This window comes from Cephus cinctus, unplaced genomic scaffold (genome assembly GCF_000341935.2).
Source record: "Cephus cinctus unplaced genomic scaffold, Ccin1 Ccin1_scaffold0215, whole genome shotgun sequence".
NCBI lineage: Eukaryota > Metazoa > Arthropoda > Insecta > Hymenoptera > Cephidae > Cephus > Cephus cinctus.
Genome location: NW_014332933.1, coordinates 3,670,415 through 3,694,976, shown reverse-complemented (window position 1 = coordinate 3,694,976; position 24,562 = coordinate 3,670,415). Strand labels below are relative to the sequence as shown.

General features: G+C 40.6%; 3 protein-coding genes across 32 annotated transcripts; 2 read left to right on the top strand and 1 right to left on the bottom strand.

Moving 5' to 3' along the window:
• Positions 1-140: 140 nt before the first annotated feature.
• On the top strand, positions 141-17,190 carry LOC107265146 (intersectin-2). 29 transcript variants are annotated; one of them, XM_015734249.1, is made up of 37 exons: positions 141-423; positions 720-774; positions 1,021-1,174; positions 1,289-1,437; positions 1,801-2,007; positions 2,435-2,530; positions 2,852-2,908; positions 3,129-3,194; positions 3,423-3,578; positions 3,771-3,797; positions 4,123-4,290; positions 4,389-4,758; positions 4,850-5,060; positions 5,146-5,297; positions 5,381-5,503; positions 5,603-5,741; positions 5,819-6,133; positions 6,207-6,733; positions 6,825-7,026; positions 7,113-7,421; positions 7,537-7,686; positions 7,872-7,967; positions 8,125-8,133; positions 8,397-8,537; positions 8,620-8,746; positions 8,925-9,089; positions 13,381-13,508; positions 13,634-13,740; positions 13,999-14,071; positions 14,142-14,348; positions 14,419-14,658; positions 14,744-14,881; positions 14,961-15,180; positions 15,446-15,520; positions 15,904-15,978; positions 16,193-16,366; positions 16,461-17,190. In XM_015734249.1, the coding sequence occupies exons 2-37, from the start codon at positions 753-755 to the stop codon at positions 16,610-16,612; spliced, it is 5,727 nt and encodes a 1,908-aa protein (XP_015589735.1). In that variant the 5' UTR covers positions 141-423; positions 720-752; the 3' UTR covers positions 16,613-17,190. The 29 variants fall into 29 exon arrangements, 28 of the variants coding, with proteins under 28 accessions (XP_015589735.1, XP_015589733.1, XP_015589749.1 ...); XM_015734247.1 differs by having other exon boundaries at positions 4,120-4,290; XM_015734248.2 differs by having other exon boundaries at positions 182-378; positions 4,120-4,290.
• LOC107265149 lies at positions 17,017-24,255 on the bottom strand. 2 transcript variants are annotated; one of them, XM_025082345.1, is made up of 3 exons: positions 24,118-24,255; positions 19,849-21,954; positions 17,017-19,812 (listed from the first exon to the last, which is right to left on the bottom strand). In XM_025082345.1, coding segments are annotated over exons 1-3 (4,260 nt in total). In that variant the 5' UTR covers positions 24,120-24,255; the 3' UTR covers positions 17,017-17,660. The 2 variants fall into 2 exon arrangements, with proteins under 2 accessions (XP_024938113.1, XP_015589758.1); XM_015734272.2 differs by having other exon boundaries at positions 17,017-21,954.
• Positions 21,668-24,295, top strand: LOC107265160. The gene is made up of 4 exons (XM_015734294.2): positions 21,668-21,797; positions 22,073-22,245; positions 22,329-22,620; positions 24,163-24,295. The coding sequence occupies exons 2-4, from the start codon at positions 22,189-22,191 to the stop codon at positions 24,180-24,182; spliced, it is 369 nt and encodes a 122-aa protein (XP_015589780.1). The 5' UTR covers positions 21,668-21,797; positions 22,073-22,188; the 3' UTR covers positions 24,183-24,295.
• Positions 24,296-24,562: the final 267 nt, after the last annotated feature.

The window sequence follows — 24,562 nt, the reverse complement described above, 5'->3', positions numbered from 1 at the left end:
AGTCATTTAACGTAGGCCAATCTAAAAAGGTCTTTTTGACAGATGCGAGAATAAAAGAATATAAAACCTTAAAGATTTTCGCCCAATTGCGGTTTTGCATGAACCTGATTTAGAATTTATATTTTTTGGCGGTGAATGTATATATGTGCAAAACGTCGAAGAATGGCGAGATGGGCCGAAGATCCACGAAGGGATGTCGGTTATCGATCCCTGCCGAAGATTTCCGAAAACAGCCGAAGTCTTCAAAGTGACGTACGTCAGCGAGAGTGGGCAGTTCTGTGTTCTGCTGGTGTCATCGAATTTCGCGAGACGTTTTCGTGATAATCAACGATCCCCAACGCGGTGTATAACGATGCATTCCATTTAGTGATGATTTAGGTGGGTCAACAGTTCGAATAGTTCTTCGGAGATACACTTGCGAAGGTGCGTGTAAGAGAATCTCCCTTGATTTTCATGCATGCTGACACCTCGATCAATCTCAGGTTCTCAACCTTTCCTCGTTCATTTAATTGAGTTTTACCCCATGATTGGATTACGCTGATTTGTTCTCGTATTATATCATTGACGTCTTTGATTCGAGAGTTGGATCACTTTCCTTGACCTTTGCCTTTTTACTCTTGCGGAAATTAGATCGATCCCGACCGCATAACCTTGAAATCAGTTTTTCATCATGTTCCTGGGGATGTTTCATACAAACGTCTTCTTCGGGTTTCTTACAGGATTTTCTCAGTGCTTCGAACATAAAACTAGAGATGGCTGCTGCTCAGGCACTTGGTAAATATTTAAATTAATTGGTTACCTGTATCTGAAAGTGTCAATATTTCTAATTTATCTAATAAGAGATAATAATCATTTAAAGGGTCATAAAAATTCAATTTACGTAAGAATTTCTTAAATGATGATCAGCCTTTAAGAAATGTTTGATACAGAGGAAATAGTAACTTTAATCGTTTATGGCAGATGAAATAACGCATTGTGATGAAAAGGTGACATTTTTCTAATAAGTTTCTTCATTATCAGGTGTCGATCCCTGGGTTATCCAACCTCGGGAGCGTACACGTTATCAGGAGCAATTCAACTCCCTGAAACCAATAAATGGAGTTGTAACTGGAGAACAAGCAAAAGGATTTCTACTCCAGTCCCAGCTTCCTCCAGCAGTTCTTGGGCAGATATGGTATGTGAATATATTGACTTTCAATGTACTTTAAAAAAAATTGAGTTAATTTGTCTTAAGTCTTACAAGCAAGTTTGTGATTCAAATGAATTGAGTAAATGGTTTGATATGCAGGGGACTATCGGATACAGACGCTGATGGAAAGATGGATTTGAATGAGTTCAGCATTGCTTGCAAATTAATAAATCTGAAGTTACGGGGATTTGAGATTCCAAACACATTGCCACCGTCTTTGGTGCAAAGTTTGAAGCCTGCTTCAAGTGGTGAGTTTAATAAAACAAATACCTACAAGTATTTGAATTTCTGGACTCGACTGAACGTAATTGTTACTTTTAGTGAACGTTACATTCGACCATTTTATAGTAATGTAATTAAAACTCTTGAATAAGATATCACAGAGCATGACAATTCATATATCGGGCCAGCGTTAATATGCCTGTAAAGTAATTTGCATTATTGAAATACTTTAGAAAACAATTAACTGTAAATACTGTACACTTATAACATACAGACTATCTTATCTATCGCATACACGTAATCTAACGTACTAAGGGTTCCTCGAGTATATTCACGATCGATTGCATTGGCATATTGCACGTTTAAATAACGTAAACTGCTTGGTAAAGATGGAAGAACTGGTAATCTAACGAATGGAGGCATGATGCCAGCGCAAGCCGGAATATCTTCCTTGGTTAATCTGAATGGGATCGGGCCTAAACAGCCTCTGATGGGATACAGTTCTGCACCCGCAGCCGTAGCACAACCTCTCATAGGCCTAGCAGGTCCACCGGGTCATCCGGCAAGGCCTATACCTGCTATGACAATGCCACTTGGTAAGTTCAGTGAATTCTGAACTGTTCGCGAATCCCAAACGTGCCGTCAAAATTAGTATCCCAATTACAACGGTTGAGCTTAAAACGTGTACTGCCAAATATCCTGCTCCTAGGTACTAGCAAGTACCACCCGCAGCATGTCCAGTCTGAATTGTTAATAACACTCTGTATTTATAAAGCCAGAATGCATTGGTGCTAATGTTATTAGTGTCTCTTTGCAAGGGTTTGACATATCGCCATTAGTTACTCATACTCATAAAATGAACAACGATTCTCAATCGAATCTTATCTTAACATGCTAACATTTCAGCAGTATATACATTGATATCTGCATAATATTACTGACAATTAATGTATAGCACTAAGAGCTCGGTAACTAACTAGCAGCACTGTCTCTGTATGAATCTATGTATTTTACACCACGTAGCCTCACAACAAAGTAGACAGAATCCGGCTGCCAGTACACACGTCACTTCTCACACATCGTCGAAGCCACCCGTTCGACCTGCACCCCCTTCAATGGGTATGTTAGACATATGTCAGAGTCTCCTTGACTTGTTATCTCTAAGTTTCTTAAATAACTGAATTATCAGCGTGTTCGACCAATTAATAATCAGACTGATTGTTTGAATTATTTGTGCAATTTTAACTTATCATTTTTATTTTCTGCCTGTTTGTCATACCCAAGACTTGAGTAACATATAATTCTTTATACCGGACTAATAAGATTCTTGTTAATGCATACCAAAGTTTCAAGATTTTATTATTTTCTTCTGTGCTTATCAGTGGTGAAATTCGTTTTTAATTTCAATATCAGTGTGATAACGTATCTGTTGTCCGTTAGGATTCACAAGTAAAGGGTTCTCTGGGATACCTCAACGACCGCCACCCGTGTCCATTGGTATGTTCATATTATATCTGATGAGACCAAATTACGAGTTCTCCGACATCGAGTATTACGTGTTTTTTATTAAAAAAATAAATTAACTTTCTTCGTGTATACTTCTCTTATTTCCTCTACTTCTCAATATTACTCATCTCTGTGAACTTTCATTATTTAAACGCACTGTATACTGCACAAGTCTTACAACGCTTTGTCTTGTCTTTTGTGCTGCACCAAGGAACTGCAAATAATTCCACGATTGGCAGTGGCGCACCTCAAAGACCTGCACCACCGACGAACATTGGTACGTCCTGGATTGAAATATCCGGACATACACGAGATACAAGCACGCTTCGGCTAAAGTTATACTTTGATCTTTCGCCCGACTACACTGATACTTAATGCTTTTGCCTAACAATCGTTTGTGCTTTATCGTAAATTTGATTTGTCATCTGATCTTGCTGCAAACCTACTTTGCTGTGCCTTCATAATAGAGCTTTGGAACCATAATTAAAGAAATATGAATTTTTAGGTTCCACTCCATTGATCGGTGGTCCACCGCCTAAACCAGCACCACCATCATTTCCAAATAGTCCAGTCGGTGGTATATCACCAGTAAAAGCAGCACCGGTCCCTGCTATACCACCGATACAGCCAGTGCAGCCAATGACAGTCTCATCTGCAATAGGTACGAATACTCAGTTAAAAATATTTACAAACTTGAAAGACGTTCATAATCATTAAATAGAATATAATTATCATAATCATAACAAAAAGTGTAATTCAAATTGTGGAACTCATACATCAGATACCACGTGAGAAGAAATTATATAGCGTATAGAGTGATCGGGTCTCATAGTACTCAACTCTCTTTTTACAGACTTACTCGACCTCGATTTATCCGAAGGTATTTTTCAGCATTGATAAAATAAAATTTTACCAGCAGTAAGCATTGGCCTTTGACCCTTAACGGGTTTGCTATTCAGCCCGTCACTGTCCTTGGTCTTTGTTAAGCGCTTTTTTAAATCGCTAATGCAATTTATCTACGTGTTAATTCGATCGTTGTGACTCTAGTCAAATAGTATATTAAGCGTCGGCATTGTGTTGATTGACACGTCAACAGTGTTTAATTATGCGTGCGCATTTGAGCTAAAAGTATTTGATTAATTTCTAGTTTACCTTGACATTTGCAACTGATTGGTAGAAAAATTGATTCTCCTTTTTTAAAGTAGGTATACCACCATCGGTTCCACCCATTGCACCGATTGCACCTCTAAGTACACCCGCACCGGTTGCTGCTTTTGGAGTTCCTGGATCGACTATGCCAATGGCTGTGGCACCAGGAATTGCTCCACCAATGGCGGTACCTACCATGACAGCCATACCGCCGATGGGTACCGGTATGTTTCACAGTAGAGACAATATTTGCTTGCACTAGGATACCTTTTGATATTTTCAAATTGTGATGTTCAAAAAATCTCCTTACATTGATCGTCAGGAATTGCAGTTGCTGCACCGGTGAACAATTTGCCTTTATCTACGACATCAATTCCACCGAGCGTACCTTATACGTCACCACCTGTGAATGGTATTCACACACCAGTATCAACAAGTACACCGATGAGTACAACCACTAGACCACCTAGCATAGACAGAGTCGGTTCAGTGGATTCCCAACACAGTCAGCATAGCCAGCACTCCGTAGGCTCACCCCAGGTCGAATGGGCTGTACCCCATCAGACGAAGTTGAAATATACTCAGGTGTTCAATACTTGGGACAGGACCAGGTCAGGATTCTTGTCCGGGATGCAGGCAAGAAATATTATGGTGCAGTCACAGCTACCGCAGCCAATATTGGCACAAATTTGGTAACTTGCTTTGCTACTCCAAGTCACTATAGGTATTTAGACTACGTATTTTTGGCGGTTATTTAATTTTCCTTGTTACATCTATAATCAGGGCTCTCTCGGATATGGACTCGGATGGTCGTTTAGGATGCGAAGAATTCGTCCTCGCCATGCATCTTTGCGATATGGCTAAAGCTGGTGAAAAAATACCTTCAGCACTTCCGCTTGAACTTATACCACCTACTTTTCGACGACAACGACAAAGCAGCGTTGCTTCTCAAGGTGCTCCGGAAAATGTTGATCCCTCAGCAGGAATGCCACAGGTGGGTTAGCTATTCAGACGAAGAATTTATTAAACAACTCCTTGAGGCAATCTTTTCATTTATGATATTATATGTTTGTGGATAGACGTCTTTTGAGGATAAACGTAAAGAAAACTTTGAAAAGGGACAGGCTGAATTGGAACGTAGGCGCAAAGCTCTCTTGGAGATACAGCGGAAGGAACAGGAAGAGCGTGAAAGAAAGGAAAGGGAAGAAGCTGAGAAGCAAGAGAAAATCAGGTAATTAAAAAGAAATACTTCTTGCTTGAGTCAAATAGTCTTCATAGAAATTTTAAAAAAATGATTGACCTTTGACCACCCAGATTGGAGCAGGAAAGACGTAGACAGGCGGAAATTGAAAAGCAGATGATGAGACAGAAGGAAATCGAACAGGAAAAAGAAGAGCAGAGAAAAAGAGCTCAGGAGCAAAGGGAGGCTGCACGAAAGTAAGATAATTACGACACATTCTAAATTTTTACGACTCAGAACGTGATCTTCTAGCTGTTCCAACAATGAACCGTTTGTTTTTATATAACATTTCACAGAGAAATGGAAAGGCAACGTCAGCTTGAATGGGAGAAACAAAAGTCTCAGGAACTTCAAGCTCAGCGCCAAAAGGAGCAGGACATTCTCCTTAAGTTGAAAGCTAAAAATCAGAGTCTCACTATAGAACTTGGTACTTTGGTAAGTTATTGCATCATCTTCCATTTGATATCAATACTCACGAGCAATTCGAAGAATCGCTTAATATTGATTCACAGAATGACAAAGTAAAAGAATTGTCCCAGAAGATTTGTGACACCCGAGTCGGTGTTTCTGGCGTTAAAACAACTATCGATGGAATGCGCTCGACTCGTGATGCGCAACTCCAAGAAATGACGGCTCTAAAGAATAAACTCCGTGAACAGAATCAGAGATTATTAGCTCTGAGTCAAGAAAAGGCCAGAATTGAAGCGAAAAATAAGATAAACGCAGCACAGGATGCTGTTGGTCAAGAGGCGATTAAAATGGCCTTTGCTAATAAACAAATTACGTTGAAACAAATGAAAGATAAGATTGCCGATTTGCAACAACAGGTATGTTGCAATTATTTTTTAGTATACATTATGCTCGGAAACCTCAGCGACTCATTGCACTTTTCATCTGTAGATCGACAGCAAGATGTCTGACATCGAGAATAACAACAGCCAATTGGAAGATGTCAGAAATCAAATGAAAAACCTGATTACTGAGTGTAGAATACTCTACAAATCATTTGACAATAAAAGACTTAACGTGCTTGAGCTACGCGCTTCCAAAGGATCAACTGATTACACCACGTCTACATGGGGAGAGAGCACGTGGGGTGATGATGGCACGACTGAACAGAACTCCTGGCCGATCGAAAATACTTCTGTCGTACCGGAGACTCCCACTGTTGCTACTGATAATACTGGAGTAGTTAAATACAGAGCACTATACGAGTTCGTCGCGCGTAATCAGGATGAAATATCCTTTCAACCTGGTGACATCATCCTGGTACCACCAGTGCAGAACGCGGAACCTGGTTGGATGGCTGGAGAGATTCGTGGCAAGACCGGCTGGTTCCCGGAGTCTTACGTAGAACCTCTTGATACTGGTGTTGTTGACAATGATAACTTCATCCACCAAGATAGTGTTGAGAAAAGAACCCTGGAGTATGTTTATCCGTCAACTATTATTTTGCTAACGATAAAATTTGCGTTTGATATTTCAGTATATCAAAATATTTATTATTTCTACCTATAGAGAAATCGTTGAAGTACCAGAAAACGTATCGGATGCTGGATCTCTGGGAGGCGAAGGTCCCGTAGTTGATCCAATCATACCAACTTCAGGTCTTGGTGTATTCTGCAATATTCAAGCTATAGCTTTGTACCAGTATCGTCCGACTATCGAACAACACTTATCCTTTGCTAAGGGAGATGTCATTGACGTCACGGAGCAACAGGTTAGTTATTTTATTGATAGTTTGGAGAATTTAAAAAATTTCAATAATGAAAATAATGAGCAATCGTCAACAATTGATAATTTCAGGAGCACTGGTGGTACGGTGAACTTAACGGTGCTAGAGGATGGTTTCCAAAGTCATATGTAAAACCTACGACGGCAACGACAAATGGCGGTGAACTGTCTTCACCCGCAGTTACCAGTGCGACTGATCTAAATGAGTATTACATGGCTTTGTATCAATACGCATCGAACGAAATAGGAGACTTGAGTTTCAACCAGGGTGAAGTTATACTCGTCGTCAAAAAGGAAGGCGACTGGTGGACAGGTTGCATAGATAACAGAACTGGCATATTCCCATCAAACTACGTGGAAAAGTGCGAAGATCCTAATCAAGTGAGCAATTTCATCTGCCTCCTACTATCCCAGCATGTGTTCTTTTAGCAACCTTATCATCACTCCTATTTACTATTCTGTGTGATCATAATATCTAACGTGTGCGAATTGTCAGGCCGCGATTGCGCCCACTAACATTTCTGATGAGAGTGCGATTTCCGCACCTGCAGAGATCATCAAGGCGGAATTGGAAACTGAAATTGCTCAACAGCAGACAGCCCGTGTGGTCACGTCTTCCGCTGGTTCCTTGCAAGGGACACCGCCGGTGTGTATATTTCCTAATAATTTTTTTTATTAGTACTTGTTACTATTACGCTAGAGAATTTACACAATGCTCCTTACTACCTATGGATAAATTATTGCCAAATGTTTATATCCAAAACGGCATAATTTTCCGCGCTAACATAAGCTCCAATAACAGTAAGCTAGAAACGTGGCACATGTGTTTAGCCGACGGAGAAAACTGCGGAGCAGCTTGAAGATGAAAGGGCTGCTGCAGAGGACAGAGCGGAACTTCCTGATTTTGCTGCCATGTCCGCTCAGCAGGTATACACATGTACCAAATGATTATAATGTATCTCGATATTACTTGTACGCACATACAATATTCTCACCACCTTATCTCGAGTTGATTGTATATATTAATATATGCGGATACACTCGTTTTTCTTGGATGCTGCCTTTATCGCTGAATCCACCAAAGTATCCCAAGGTATATTCCACACTTTGTGTTTGTTTTCTGTCACATTGCTTCTACTGCCTGATCATTAGCAATCAAACCCTTATTGTAGTGTCTCATCGTGTGAAATTTAGTATAGTTAGTCGTGTATTATTTTTTTACTTCATTATTGTAAAGATACTCTCACGTTTCTTCAGTACAGTTTTCATAAATCTAATAAGCGTGATACAAGTGCACGTAAACTTACGTATGCTTACTTAATTTTATATGTCGTCTTATATAATCTGCCTTCACAGGGACGTGGCAAGAAACCAGAAATCGTGCAAGTAATCGCACCTTACCAAGCAACCAGTGCTGAGCAATTGAATTTGCAAAGAGGGCAACTTATCATGATACGCAAGAAGACCGAGTCAGGATGGTGGGAAGGTGAACTACAGGTTGGGAGGATTGATCAATTGAAAACGACTATCATCGTAGTAGCATAGTATTATAATATTTTTATTTCTTTTTATCCTATAGGCTCGTGGTAAGAAGAGACAGATCGGATGGTTCCCTGCGTCTTATGTGAAACCTTTGGGAAGTAGCAGCAATCGTAGTACGCCTGTGTCTCATAGATATCAAGATTCGCCAACTGATCCTAATGTCGGTAAGTAAAAAGATATTATAAATAATTGCATTAATTCCTTTGAGTCAATATAAATTTGTGAATTGAAATTAAATATCGATATTGAACCATGACCGATTTTTGTTGGAACTTGTTTATTAGATACACATTCGATGAGCACACGTTAATACATATGCGAAAACTGTTTTCTTCCTAACAGAACGAGTAATGGCACTGTATCCATTCCGTGCACAAAATGAGGACGAGATTAGCTTTGACAAGGGTGACGTAATATCAGTAATCTCAAAGGACGACGCATCTTGGTGGAGAGGCGAACTGAACGGGACGTCAGGAGTTTTTCCTAGTAGCTACGTATCTCCCATGTGTAAGTAGTCCTACTTCTAGATCTACGTTAACGATAGACGATACGATGCGACGATTGAATAATCGGAGAATGAAAAAAGAAATCAATTTTTTCTTGCTTCGCGTGTCTTCGATCCCCACGTAGAATTCATTTAATTCGACGAAGACCAACCAAGAGATCGTGGATTATCAAGCAGAGGAGCGACGTCATCAAATTGAATCTTCATGTTTATTTTTTGTCTTTCATTTATTTTTTTCCATATCTTTTATCTCTTGTCTCCTGTCGCTGCCGGATAATAGCAGTCAAACGAACGCCACGATCTTAATCACACGCATATAATTCTAGCAATAGGATCATACTTAGCTTCTCTCATAAGCTCATTTCACATGTTGGTATATTGTTGCGGTTGACACGGGCTGTTTTTTTTTTCAAATTGTTCTTGTAACGGGTAAATGGTTGTGGCTTACGTCTGTCTGTTGTTATAGGAACCAACAATACTGCCGGTGTATACTGCCCAGAACGCGAATCCTTGATCGATTCCTAGTGCGTGTCTACTGCGCAAATGTAAAAAGGCAGGGACCCAACCGCGGCGCGGCTCTGTTAGACACGCTATTACATCTTATCTCGTCTATCGTGGTACATCTGTCAGCAAATGTTACTAGTAAGCCGTCTACTCTGGAAGGAATCGGCCTCAATACGTCCCAAGTAAATCTGTGAAACTTTCAAACATTCTCTCCCACTAAAAAAAAAAAAAAACAAAAAAAAACAAGACCTATAGTCGACAATGTGCTTAAATTGTACGGTGATGGAATCTCCGGGTGATCTTACGGAATAGCGCGAATCTCATTTTGTATCCCCGTTATATTTTCTATCTCTTTTTTTCTTTCTTCTCTTTCCATTGTATCTAATCATCTCTCGCGAGACTCGAACGATGGGTCCCATGCCAATGTTTATCATTTTTTAAATCAATAGACGAAACTTTATTAATCTTTACGTTGATAAATACTTAACTCTCAGAATCAATACACTGCATGGAGTCTATCGCGTTATAGATACTTCGTTAAATATGATAATAGAGTCACTATTCTGTTTCTGTATATAAAAGTCGAGTCATCATCACTTGTGATGTACATTGTTATTCTACGTGCCCATCGAATAAATGAGCTTGTTACAACGACCTGCAAATACGCATTTCTACCTTCACGTTGGAAACTCTACATCCTTCCGCTAACTCTCTCTCTATTTAAATAATCATTTTTCTATCTCGTTTAACTGTTCTCGCTGAAAATTACTCTCTGTGTACTCGTATACAAATACTCCGTGGAATTTACGGTTATGGTTCCCTAAGCAAATGCAAACCTGTACTCATCCTGTCGTTTACTAACAGTAGTGTGGTTTTTAGAAGTTTCACGTGCATTTAATGAAACGAATGAGAAAGAATGAAAGAGAAGGAAAAATAGAGAGCCAGAGAGAGCCAGAGAGAGAGAGAGAGAGAGAGAGAGAGAGAGCATGTAATCTCATCGATCACAGTATTCACTGTACTAATTGTCCTGTGTCGCCTCTCTACTTCACACGCAGCATAAGGATAGCAATGGCGGCAGTCCAGCGGCCGAGAACGATACTAATCCACGTTATTCACGAAAAAAAGAAAAAAAAATTGTAGTTATCTCTTGGCTCTTAGCCTCGCGGGATGCATACTGCGAGAAATTTCAACGTCACATATCCAGAGAGCAATACTGACGGCCATGTTATAATAAACCCTGCAAAAGTCACGGTGGATCGAGATGCAGAGAGAGTTTAAATAATTTAATTGTTCTCTCTATATATATAACGTTATCTGTCTTTCTCTGCGTCCTAGCATCCTACCATGGAGCGGGGTAGGTCGTATAAAAAAAAGATTGAAATTTCTCGCAACCTCGTGACGCTAACCCGACTCCTCGATCGACCGGAGAGTAAAATCATTAATATTAACCGTATGTATTTATTACCTTGTTCGTAATGTTGTTGTCCATTTCCCTTACCTAACCTCCCTGTCCGGCTTTGGCTACTTTTCCCGTGACCGATCAATCGTTCCTATATCTTGAAGTACTGTACAAGGTATAGGACAATCCCGATCCAGTCAGGATCTATGTGCTGAATCCTCTTGGGTGGTGGGACTGCTTATGCGACGTGCGATGTAACACAGAGTAGATTTAGAGGATAAGCGGATTTGGTACGTTTTGGCGAAGAGCGAAAGTGTCAATTATATATTGTAATACCTTGAGATAGCGTTGGGTATGTGCACTTTTTGCTCTTTGATCATACTTTTGTTCTTCGGTATCACGTTACGTCTCACTATGCTATTTAAGAGAAACTTTAATAAGTAATTCGAGCAATTTGTTAAAAGCGTTTTGTATTCTTTGCGTTCGACTCGCAAGCGCACAATTGGCACCCGATGGTTGCGTAGCGCGAACTAGAGATGGAACTCTCGATTCTCCACGCTCAGAGGACAATCTTGGCAATTTGTTCTGGAATGCAATATTGTTCAAGAGACGATTGATCGTTCTGCGATGGTAACCGAAAGATCTTTAGATACCAACTTCCATTCGAATCAATGCGATTCGAGTGAATGCGCCTGTATTACTACTACTACTACGAATCACCCGCATTCGAATCGTATTAGATTCATCGTCAAGCCTCTAGTCGCGTTACGTTCTGAAGTATATGATACAAAAACGAAAACAATAAAAATAGAAATATTACGCTTGTCCTGTAGTAGCGCTAACTGAACCGTATATACTGATAAGGACGGGCCTTGTTTTTTCTACCTTTGGTTAAACTTAAACGGGTCACCAAAGCGATTCGGAAGACCCTAGATACGTAGACGAGTACAAGGAGCTACTAGACCATATACATAGTCGATAGAGAAATTAGAGATTAATTCTGAAAGGGTTGAAGCATACCTTCTTTTTTTTTTCTCTCATGTGAGTCCTAGTCCTATTTTTTTCCTGGCTCTCCAGGACGCCTCGCGCTACTGCTTGACTTACCTCGAGGACGTCAGGATGATCATGACAAATAAAATAGAGCGAATTGATATGCAAGAGGCCAATGGGCTTAGCATCGTTCAACCCAGTCGAATGACAATCGAATCAACATAACACCGGACACCACTTCTGTCACTTTGACAGTTCGCTCTATTTTCGTTGTCACTTTTAGATCCGATTGTCTTTGCTTTTGTCAGTCTATAAAGGTGAACAGTAGTATGCGTGCGAATTTATATTAATATTTCCCTGAGACCTCATTGCGTCACTTCATTATCCTTCTTCTTCTTCTCTCGTGATCCTCGTAGAGTGACGGCTTAATGAAGAGGATAAAGGAAGAAGAATGAATGGTGGGAATGATGATAATAATATTAATAATAATAATTATAATAATAATATCTTGTGCGCTCAGATACTTAATACTTAATCAGCGCTCTGAAACTTTTCCCATATAACGAACACGTATAGCCGTATTGTATACGTGCACCGCGGACCAGGCGAGCCGCAATGTAACTGAGTATGTACGTGTAAGATTTTGAAACGCGTAGATAGTGCAAAAAAAAGAGAAACACCTGTGTGTTTATGTACCTATTATTATGAAGACAAAAAGTGTAGGTGGAAACGCAAAGGCGCCATTCCTCAATTTGTTACGATCGAAGTATCCCTATTGATTGTTCGATGTTATAGCGTGAGAATTTCAATAAGAACCGACAGCGAAGTATTGTGAAAGTGTGAACAAAGCGTGGAGATGATGCTCATCCAGGATGCGAGGGTTCTTGTCAATGCGGGTTTGTTTAGTCGACGAGAATATCTCGACACCCTGGGCGAGATCTTCCACGTGTCAATGTTTTTGTTCGCATTCGTTACGAATCTCTCTTGTCGTCTGATATATATATATATATACGAAGAAAAAAATATAAATATAATTATGAATATATATATATATATACGAACATATATATATATATATACGATCGAACAAAATAAAATATCTATCTATTGTAACGTATCGTTCACTCGCCGAGTTTTCATCTTCTGCACCAACGTAAAGCTTCTTCGAGAAGGTAACGGTATAGGACCTAGTGCGAAGGAGAAACGCTTTAGTCCCACCTCATATCCTTCTCACAGTCCTCTCATAGTACCAGATGCGAAAACTATTTCAAGGTTAAAGGAGCGAGAGCGAAACTCGATTATGAGAATACAGAGAAGGGTTGACGTCCTGGGTGAATAAGTGATGCGGCGAGCGAGGGGAGGGTACAGTGGGAAAAAACTTGTATGCGTTTTGTGTGCAGCCACTGAGCCGACGAGCGATATCCTCTTGGCGCGACTCGAGCCGACGGAAAGAAAGCGTCAGGAATACATCAAGGAACTCATTGCGACCGAACGGGCTTACATCGAAGATATGAGGCTCGTGCACGAGGTATAATATATATCGAACGAAACGATCCATGAAAATGATCCTGTAGCGACGAGGACGGTCGTACTGACCCACTCGCGCTATCGGAAATCCTTTTCGAAAATCGTTGCGTATAATCATTCTAACAGGTCTTTGAAAAACCTCTGCTGGAAAGTTTGGTACTCACCGTGGACGAGGTGGAGAAGATCTTTGTCAATTGGAGGGACATCATTGCCTGTAACGACAATTTCTTAAGGTATAAATAATGAAAGGTGGGATACTGATACATGATGTAGTCATGGACACGCTTTGATTGTGAGTATACGCTAATGCTCTTTAATGGTGGAGGAGAAGAAGATACAAGAGATAGATTTGGGCTGTTGGGAAGGTGGTTTTGTCTTATTTATTTTTTATTTCTGTTTAGCTAAGCTCACGATGCACTTGTATTTTATTGCTATGATCATTGTTTGCTTGGCTTGATTTCTGGCTTTATTTAATTATTTACACTCTTCAGGACCTTGAGGATAAGGCGGGATAACAGTGAGGGAGGAATTATTAGGATGATTGGTGACATCTTATGCGAGAACGTATGTATCAATGAATTGTCTAGTATTTGTTATTTGATTAAATGCTGTAGTGATGTATTCTTTTTTTTAGATTCCAAGAATGTCGGCTTACGTGAGATTCTGTAGCTGTCAAATATCGGCTGCTGTTTATCTTCAAAGACTTACCGAGACCTCGCCGGAATTTCTTGAGGTGGCTCAAGCTTGCCAACAGGATCCACGTACCAAAGGAATGCCACTTAGCTCTTTTCTTATAAAACCGATGCAACGTATTACAAAGTATCCGCTGATCGTTAGCAAAGTACGTTGGACGACATAAAAGTGTGTTTGTGTTCGGGTTGGGTGGATATGACGTGGGTTTACTTTTACAGATTTTAGAATATACGCCTCCGGGTCATCCTGATAGACAGTATCTTCAGGAGGCGCTTGCTAAGGCTGAAGAATTTTGTACCCAGGTTAATGAGGGCGTTCGTGAAAAGGAAAACAGTGACAGACTCGAGTGGCTACAAAAACACGTTGTGTGCGATGGTCTCGAGGAACAATTGGTGTTCAATTCGCTGACGAATTCACTGGGTCCACGAAAATTCCTTCATCATGGAATACTTCACAAGGTTGATCGTCGAAATAATTAATTAACATTTGTGTACTCATTTTTGAACTGGAGACAATAATTATATTTTTTGTTTTGATCTCCAGGCGAAAAGTGGCAAAGAACTTGTTGGTTTTCTCACAAATGACTTTTTACTTTTCGCCCAACCAACGAAATCACTGCCAGTTGGACAGCAATTTTCGTTTGAGAGAAATGAAAATCAAAAATTCAAAATGTACAGAAAGGTACGAAATCGTTTAACTTCGTTTTCTTTATATTGTATTGTTCTCAGAGTTTTCAGATACTGACCAAGTTTACTTACAGCCAATATTCCTGAATGAGCTGTCAATCGTCAGGGAATCCGAAACGGGGAACAACGACACTTCCGATCAATCGAGAACGATAAGACTGCGTGATTCAAAGAAAATAATAGTTCTTTTGGCACCATCTTCAAGTGAGTGTTCACTCTGGATCAAGCGAATAAGTGAAGCGCGTAAAGAGTTCTTGGAGAATGAAAAAACTCACTTACAGCGACAACGATCGAGTAAGTATAAACCGTGCACATAAAGTCGCAATATTTGATATCTTGTCCTTGCACAATCGTCATTGTTATTTTTCAAACGATAAGACCTGATGAATTTATTAATTACTCCGTTCGAAGAATGTTGCGACAGTCCTGTCTAGCACATAGCTTTGTCAGTGTGAACATGATATTACACAGGACAACACATCTGTCTTGAATTTTTTGATAAGAGAGACACGCGATAACGTGTTGTTGCTTAATAACATTCATCTATGTACGCAAACAGAACAGGCTCAATTCGGCGCCTGCGGACGTATCCTCGTCACAGTGCTGGAAGGTTCCAGCTTAACAACATCATCGGGTAAGATCAAGGATTGACGTCGTCGTCGCTGCTCGTGAAAGCTTGGCTGCTTTCCTTATTCTTATTAAAAGCTTTATAAAATTGTAACAGAAGCAAGAGCGTAACCCACTTAAAAACACCTCTTGATCTTTTCAATATGCACGTCACTCTTGGTTTCCTAGTACATTTGCATGAGATTTCCGACAGCCTCTACAATAACAACGAGGGACAAACAGCCACTTTAACTATCCATTACTTCTACTAACACTTTTCAAATGCTCGTTTCGAATCAGGTCATCCTTTACATGGTTCTTAGATCATCTACTAAGCATACATCCAGACTCCATAACACCTCTGAACTTTGCATGTCACTTGTGAGTAATTAGAGTTGTGCATGCTTGTAGTTCGTTGGAGACCCCCAAAGGGCCGCCTATGGCTAGTTGTAGTGGAAGCAGAAGATTTAATCATTTCTAAGCAAGGTAAAGCCATTAGTGTGCGACTAATCCACTTCATAATACTCATTAGCATTTGAAAAAATTACTAATTGATGTATCTACACGCACGCCTTGTATCTGCAAAGAAGCAAGCACTGTTTTCTATCTCTCAACTATTTTATACTTCATCCTTATTCGTAATGAAAAAAAGATGGTTAAATATTAAAGTTAAATTTTGTCTTCCTTATGACTCAAATAGGCAAGTGCAACACATTCTGCAAGGTCTCTATGGGATCTCAGGAAGAAAGGACAAATGCAGTTTCTGGAACAGACTGTCCCTTATGGGATGCATCAATGCAATTCCAAGTGAAGGATCTCATGGAGGATACTTTGTGCATTACTGTCTTTGATAAGGGATACTACAGTCCTGATGGTGAGCTATCAGATGATTAATTGTACTCCGAAAAACTTAATTATCCTACGAATTCACTCTGATAACGCTTATAATCTTTTTGTATCATTTATAGAATTCCTTGGTCGTGCTGAGATTAGGGTTGCTGACATAATGAGAGACAGCAAAGATTCCTGTGGTCCAATACAAAAAAGAATCAGACTGCGTGAAGTAGAGAAAGGAGACGTTGTGCTAAAATTGGATCTACGTCTGTTCGATGCCAGATGAAAGCATTCCGACGTAACTATAATCACTTGTTAATTGCTCCATCCAAAATACTTTTATACTCGTTAAAGCTTTAGGGAATATTATTTCGCGCCCATGATATTAAAGCACAAAGCATTTAATTCGTTAAACGGATATTTTGTTTACAAACATCAGTATTAGTAGACGAGTCGCGATAGATTGGCATGTGAGAATATTGTAAAATCTATACTCGTCACCGTATTTTTCAATTCTGTAGGCTTTGGGATTAAGAAAGATTTTTTTATAATTCATTTACCTTTATAACATAATACGCACAAATTTATTCTCTAAGTCACTCTTATCAAGTATGATATTAATATTAGCCGAACTGAATATCAATACGTTATTACAAAGTATATTAGTCTAGGGCAGTAAATAAGGTAACATGATGAACAATTATATTTATTTAAAGAAACAAATGGATTATCTCACAATAGACAGTTTTTTATATTCCGCACATATACAGCTTCTATCTACTCTGTCCTATCGCTATGTTACGTTATATTGTTAAGTGAGACATATCGTACACGTTTGACGTTAAATAAATACGTAAATACCAAGTGGGTGTAGTATTGCTAATAGAGAGAATGGGTCAGTGTCTGTGTGCATGTTTATGCAAAAAAATATTTAACTAGTATCATGTGCCTTCACGTTGAATATTCGACAATCCGGCCAGCGTTGCCGGAACGTCGAAGATCGACTAATTATAATAATAATAATAATGATAATCACCGATCTCGAGCAACGCACAATTCGTAATCCCATCTGAAGATTATATTAATCCTCCCAACCACCGAAGTGCGCGGCTCGAATTAATGTCTAAGTTCAGGCAATTTACCTTTTCATTACTTAAACAAAAAAATATACCGTTTATTGGGCAACGAGCGCCGGGCGATTATTTGTATATGTCGGTCGCTAATTCCCAGGATCGCCCGGATCGCTCATCGACCATGGTAAATATTTTAACTGAAATGGTTTAAGTCTAAATAATCTATTATTCATTCGCAAAACCTGATTACGAATATCCAGGTCAGCTCTCAGTCCTTGTTGCAGGCATTGTTGCTGCATCTCGTTCGGCGTCGTCTACAGGGAACTCGTAGATCGGTTTGAATCCCCCGAAGAGTTGAGGCTTGAAATTCTCAGGATCAAATTCAGTTTTCTCAGTCTGTGTCTCATTCTCTGTTGTGTCTCTAGACTCTGCTTCCTTGTCGGTATCCGAACGATTCCTCTCCGTTGATCCTGGCTTGACGACGACGCTCCAGCCGTTCTTCGAGGGCGCTTCTGCACTGAGACTCGCCATAAATGGTGCCATGAAATTCTGTGGGGATGGTGCTGAACTGGATGAACTCGAAGGCTGTTGGGATGGTAGCACAGCTTTCTTATCCATATCTTTGTCTTCGACATGAATCTCCGAAGTTGGATACGGAGATGCTTTTATCGTGGGTGTGTAAGCGTAGGCAATTGGTGTTACCATAGTGGACACTGGAGATCTGTGAAGCGTAGCTGAAATGACCGAATCACTCTTCTTTGCTGAGAAAGGAACGTAATCTTGTAAATATGGGATCACGTTAACACTGGTGTCACGGTCGTCGTCCTTAATCTCTGAACTAGACTCTGCAGGCTCCTTGGTAGAAGTTTTAGGATCCTTTGACGGTACGAGAAGCGGCGTTTCTCTCACGTTTAAGAAAGATGGATCAGGACGTTCTAGAGGATATGGAAAATCTGATGCTATTGCTGGTCCAGGGTAGTGTCTTCTAGGTGGTAAAACAGGAGCGTAATCTGTGTTATGATCATCATCTGAATCCTCTTCAGCTACTGGTAAAGTATCTGGGGGCAGAGGACGATTAGGACCTCTGGTACCTACTACGACACTTTCATCCTTATCTTGAGAATCATCATTTTGTATATTAACAGCAGAATTTACTGGATACACTACGTAGACTGGTCTTCTATGATCCGTATCCTCTTCAGTAGAGCTTACGTCGCCATTCGTCTCATTGTCAGGCCCTAATTCACTTTCTATTTCATCATCTTCCTTATCACCTTTATCAGTGTCGAAATTGACCTTAAACGGTGGTGGCATATTAGGTCGAACGATTCTTTCCTCCAAACCGCCTCGTTGCTGGATCATCTGTAAAGTAGCGATTCTGGGAACATCCGATCTTCGGTTGGTCATAATTGGTCTAGGTGGAATTAGCGGGGGTTCAGCGGAAAATCTTTCACCTGTTTGCTGACCTTCAAGTCGTAGCTTCTGCCCGACGATACGACTGTCCTGAAACCGATCACTTTGACCCAGGTTGGCAGGTGGCACGCGGAACCTTTTGAAAGGTACGTCTTGCTCAGAGGAACCTTCTCTGTCTATCACGGTAGAGGGTGAGGACGATGATAGTCTTAGTGCATGAATTGGTGGCGGTGGTGGACTGAGCCTCTGGAGATAAGGCGGCGGTGGGGGTGGAGCTGGTGGCGGAGGTGTCCTGGACAGCAAAGGCTGTCTAGGACGAGATGGTGGACCATAAGGTGGTCTGGCTGGAATCGTACCGATCAATTCTGCTCCGCGATGTCCATGGGAAGTTTTAGCGTTGGGTCGGAATTGAGGTAGAATATTTGGCAGGTTAGGATCGTATGGCAATGGTCTTTTGAAGGAGTCCGATGTGCTGGGTTTAGAGTGTGGTGGTATTCTCTGTCTTATAGCCGAGTAATATGGTGGTCTTCCTCTTGGTGGCTCGAAGGAGCTACCTGGTTTAGGTACTTCAGGTGGTGTTAGGCTTTCAGACAATTGTGGTAAACCGTTTGATGCTGCAGCTGGAGTTGATAATGTGCCCTTCATGGTTGGTGGTAATTCCTGAACCGAACCGTCTGATTCATTTATTATTATTACGTGTTCCTCGACGGGACCATCTTGGGTCTTTCCTGGGAATACGACATATCCACTGTTTACACCGACGCGTTTAGTGTCATATTCTTCATTTTCAACTTCCTGATTTTCTTTATTTTGTTCGGTGTTCTCAGATTCATTTAACAATTGTTGTTGCTGTAAGTACTGCTGTTGTTGCTGTTGGTACTGCTGTTGTTCGTACTGTTGTTTTTGTTGTTGCTGTTGGTACTGCTGTTGTTGCTGTTGTTGCAAGTGCTGCTGCTGTAAGTCCTGCTGCTGCTTTTGCTGTAAGTGTTGCTGTTGCTGTTGCTGTTGCTGTTGTAAGTGTTGTTGCTGTTGCTGTAAGTGCTGCTGCTGTTTCTGTTGCGTTTCTTGTAATTTATCATAAAAAACTGTATTATCAGGGACGTTCCACGAATTATCTAAAGGTGCTTGTTGTTCCTGTGATGGAACTCTTATACCAGAAAATGACGATAGAGTTCCTTGACCTGGATTCGATGGCTCGATTTCATTAACAATTGACAATTTCTGGGTTGCTTCCGGAGGAGTCTGCCATTGTTGAGAAGGTACAGCAGGAGGTTTCGATTCACTGCTGGCTACAGATGGCAGAGCAACAGGTGGATTTTGCATGAATACAGTTTGTCGATTTCCCTGACCTGGTCGATTTACTTGTGCTACTCCTGAGAATATCGGACGGAAAGGAGCTTCATTCTTAGTACCATAAGGATTCTCACGAATGGCAGTACCAATATAATGCCCGCCATCGACATTTTGCTTGTTTCCAAGAACAAAGGACACAGTATCCTGATCTGGCGGTACTATAACATTACTGGCACTTTCAACAGGACGTCGATGTAATCCATTCTGATAAGACAAGCCTTGATCCAGATTCGGAACAGAATCTTCCATCGGCTTCGCGTTTCCAAAAGATACGTAGGGCCTACCCTTAGAATTCTCATAAATTGGTTTAGGCGGATGATTGACTCCCAACGGGAGTGACGTCACTGGAATCTGTCCCATGACTTCCATCACAGGTTTTTTCAGAGGAACTTCTTTTTCCTCCTCTATATCATCCTTAACATCTGTCGTATCGTTTCTTCTTGTAGGTTCATCCATAACAGGTGTACTAACCCCAGGAGTCGCGGATAAACTCTGGAATGTAGTAGAGGTAATTGTCGTAGATGGTGCTGAAGTCGTTGAAGTTGTAGTAGATGTCGTAGGGAATGTACTGCTGGACAAGAACGTCGTCACGGAAGGACTAGTCTGTGATGGAGGATTCATCTTATCCTTAGTATGTGTATAATCTTGATTTCCCTCTTCAGAAATGTCATAGTCATAACCATCATCGTATTCATCCCCCATGAAGAATGAACCACCAAATTGTGGTTTTGGAATAGACTGGCTACCCTGAGAAGCACTCGAAGGCTTCTTACCATAATCAGGCATAGGTTTAAAAGGAAGTATCTCATCTTCATAGTCATGCGATTCTTCGTCGGTAACTCGAATAGTCGTCGATGGTTTCCAAGTTGTTACTCTAGGTGGAACTGTTGTCGTTGGTTTTGTCGTTCTCGTTGTCGACACGGTAGTCGTAGGCGGTGGTGTAGTAGTAGTCGTAGTTGTCGTAGTTGTTGTACTAACAGTCGTGGTAGTAGGTCTAGTATGAGTACTAGTAGGAGCACTAGTACTTTTCACAGTAGTCGTCTCTGTACTTGAACTCATAGTTGGTGGCTGCTTCGTCGTAGTAGTCTTGGGCAAATAAGTAGCATGAGTTGTGAAATACAATGCTGGCTTTTTCGTAGGTTCTGGATAAGTTCTATGATTATATGTATTATAGCTCTTGAGTCCACTTTGAACCTTGGTATTAGCATAGGAACTAGATATCAGTGGATATTTCTCTTTGCTGTACTTATCCGATGTATAGTGAACAGGTAAATTAAGAAAATCATGAAAACTCGGTGAATACGGATTGATCTCATTAGGTCTGGTATTGGGGTTATCTTTCCTGTCAATATTCTTCTTATACAAATTATCGTTATTCTTAGATATGTTGTCCTCATTAGCATCCAATTCAGCATCCTCCTCTTCCTCACCCTCGTACTCTGTATAATTCAGTGCCTTCAATGGCGGTGCCTTCTCGAAATCAATTTTTCCAGTTATCGGATCCTTTTCCAAGGAAAATGGCTTGCCGCCGTTGAAGGCGAACAAACCGGGTATCCTGTATCTTGGCAATCCATCGGGGATCAAGGCCGTTGGGCTAGCTGCGCTTTCTTCGGCAGTAAGATCAAGATCCAGGTCAGCTATTCCTGAGAGAACTCCATTCTCATTGTTCGTCTTTGTGACACTGCTTGAGTCTTTGTTATCCAAATGACCGCCCATGAGGAAATCTCCGCGGGCAAAGGCGGAGATTGTCAGGATCATCAAGATCCGGATAACGAACGTCATGGTATTCCTAGGAAGAAATTCAAATAATAGAATATCAATTCGTCATGCACTAATTAAAAGAATCAAGAATCGTCTGTAAAATTTCATATTTATATAAAACTTTCTTAAAGCTACCCCAATTTCAGGAACCATGGAACAAAATAATCTGGAACATCGTGACCTCCATAATTTCTTTGGATTAAAACACGAGCCATTAGAATTAATTCGTTATGCACCAATTGTACTGATGTAAGGAGGCCTCATGATTAAATGCACTTTATACAATTCTCAAAGATTTAAATCCAGACTCAAGTTCAAGGTTCGTCAATTAAAAGCTGTCTTTGGTACAGCCTCAAACTAATATATCAGTTCTCCTTAAATTCGTTTTGAAATGACACATAGACTTTCCAACGCCGTAAGGTGACGGCCTTGAGACACCTGAAGAGCTCTATAGGAAGGTCTCGGCGAAGGATAATACCAAGAAGCTGTGCGTTCACCAGCAGCAGTGAACTCGAGAAGAAGAGAAGAGAAAATGTACCGTTACCCAACGTTACGTCAGCCATATCTTCAGTAGGTCACCGGGTGATCGTTCCGACACGAATACCTTTTGTATTGTCATACCGTTTACCGACTGACGCCCTCGCTTCCAGAGGAAGCTTCAAAAATTCCACAGCGTCCTCACACCCGAAGAAAGGTATTACACATTCATTTACTCTTACTTCCTGTAGAAATTTAATTCCGCATCCTATACTCATACACATTATCATTCAAGCAGATCAAGAAGACCGAAATTGCAAATGACATTACATAAGGTTATGTCACCTCTTATCATACAAGCTAGAGTATATAAAAAGAAATCAGAAACCAATCCATGAAGAAAATTACTCTCAAAAGTTTTTCATCCTGAACCAAGAGGAAGGATATAAAAGAGAGTCTCAGTTGCATTCTACTAGGTTTTTCTAAGAGACCAGACGAGGACGCCATACTTGGCGATAGTATTTTGTTACTCGCGCTTTCAAGCACGACACCATTATCCAGGAACTCCGAGTCCTTGATCTATAGAGCTTCTGCGAAATTGCGGATACTACAAAATTCATAAATAAAAGACGTGGGTGGATAGCGGTTACTGATCTCGTCATCAGTCTTTACTCATTCAGTCGACACTGTATATATTGACTTTCCAGGTAAGTCCTCTCAGATACATTCCTACTCCGTGATTTACTCAGTTTGGGGTACCTGATCAAACGAAAGAGTAAGGAAGTAGAATGTGGCTCATGGAGAAACGAAACACCAGCATTGAAATCTAGAACGAATATCGGACCGTGACCATCAACCGTACGATCTACGGTATAAAATGTTATTTTTAGTTATTCTCATGCAGATGCTATCTAGATCTTGGTGCTCTTTGATCTTTTTAGATCCTATGAATGATACCAGAGATAAATGAATGGTGATTTATTCCTTGTATAGGATATACGTAGCGTGTTTGCTCGCGTGCATCTAACTGAATGTCAGCCAAAACGAAAATGTTAATCTTAGGATTGATACTGAACGGTACGTTTCCGCAAATGGCTATGTGAATGCATGGTACCGTTTTGCAAGAGGGAACGTGCACGATGTGAGTTCTAACTGCTACGACATTATAAGCAAATGACGATGTCGATCTAACGGAGTCTCTTGGTGCCGCGAGCTGGGATCAGGGCTCATCAAGTCAAGTCAGTAGCTATATGGACAGGTTGGACGATCGTGCTTCCGTTTGAGGAGTTTAATTTCATAGCGTCGATACCGTACGTTCAGGATTAGATAGTATCTTCATCTTTTTTTATTTTCGTCTTTTTCGAACGGGTATCGTGAGTAGAGTTATGGGATGCTTTGGGTCAAAGACCTTTGAGGTAAGGTCCTTAGTGACTAGGTGAAGGTTAACTGAATGGACCAGTTGACCTCGTTCAAGAAATATGTACTGTAGCTATGATAGAGATAATAACTGGTCATGGTATCTTTTTTTTTTACTTGTATAAATTATTCATGAGGCACATAGATTAGGTGGGAAGTTGTGTTAACAGGTAATACTGATTACGTGGGCTTAACAATTTATCAATTTATTGGCGCTGTGTTACTTAGTGCATGGATTATTTAAATAAATTTTCATTTGTTTAGTGATGTGTTTATGAATATTATGTGACAGACTTACATGTTGCTCTAAATAACAGTTCTCAATGATCACTTTTCTGTCCAGGGATCACTGTCGACCCATGATCTTCTCCAGGTCTTCTAGGTATCCTGTGTTCCTTGCAGTTCCTAGGACCTATCCCTAGGTCTTTTGTTAAAGGAAGGTTCAGTGTATTTCAAATGTTTGTCAAGTGATTCTCGCAGAACATGAAAAGGCACAGCTCAATGCTCAACTGATACTGAGCTGCAACTACGAAGATGATGGACACTCGCGTCAGGATCCTCCCGGATGGGTGGGACAAGCTTGACAGACTAACGAATGGAGTAACTAACGTTGAAAACGACGAAGGAGTACCAGTACAAGATAGTGGAGGAGAAGGAGGAAGAAAAGGAAGAAAAGGAAGAATATCGAAGAGGTGGTGGTTGTCGCCATGCTCTTGAAGAAGGAGAAGGGCCTGATGGCTAAT

Bases quoted from the DNA above. Each gene is read 5' to 3' on its own strand.
- LOC107265160 (XM_015734294.2), top strand. From the start codon at position 22,189: ATGATTAAATGCACTTTATACAATTCTCAAAGATTTAAATCCAGACTC. The intron at 22,246-22,328 runs GTTCGTCAATTA...AATGACACATAG, and splicing joins AATCCAGACTCAAGTTCAAG to ACTTTCCAACGCCGTAAGGT. The intron at 22,621-24,162 runs GTATTACACATT...TTTTCTGTCCAG, and splicing joins GTCCTCACACCCGAAGAAAG to GGATCACTGTCGACCCATGA.
- LOC107265146 (XM_015734247.1), top strand. From the start codon at position 753: ATGGCTGCTGCTCAGGCACTTG. The intron at 3,195-3,422 runs GTACGTCCTGGA...ATGAATTTTTAG, and splicing joins TGCACCACCGACGAACATTG to GTTCCACTCCATTGATCGGT. The intron at 5,504-5,602 runs GTAAGATAATTA...AACATTTCACAG, and splicing joins CAAAGGGAGGCTGCACGAAA to AGAAATGGAAAGGCAACGTC.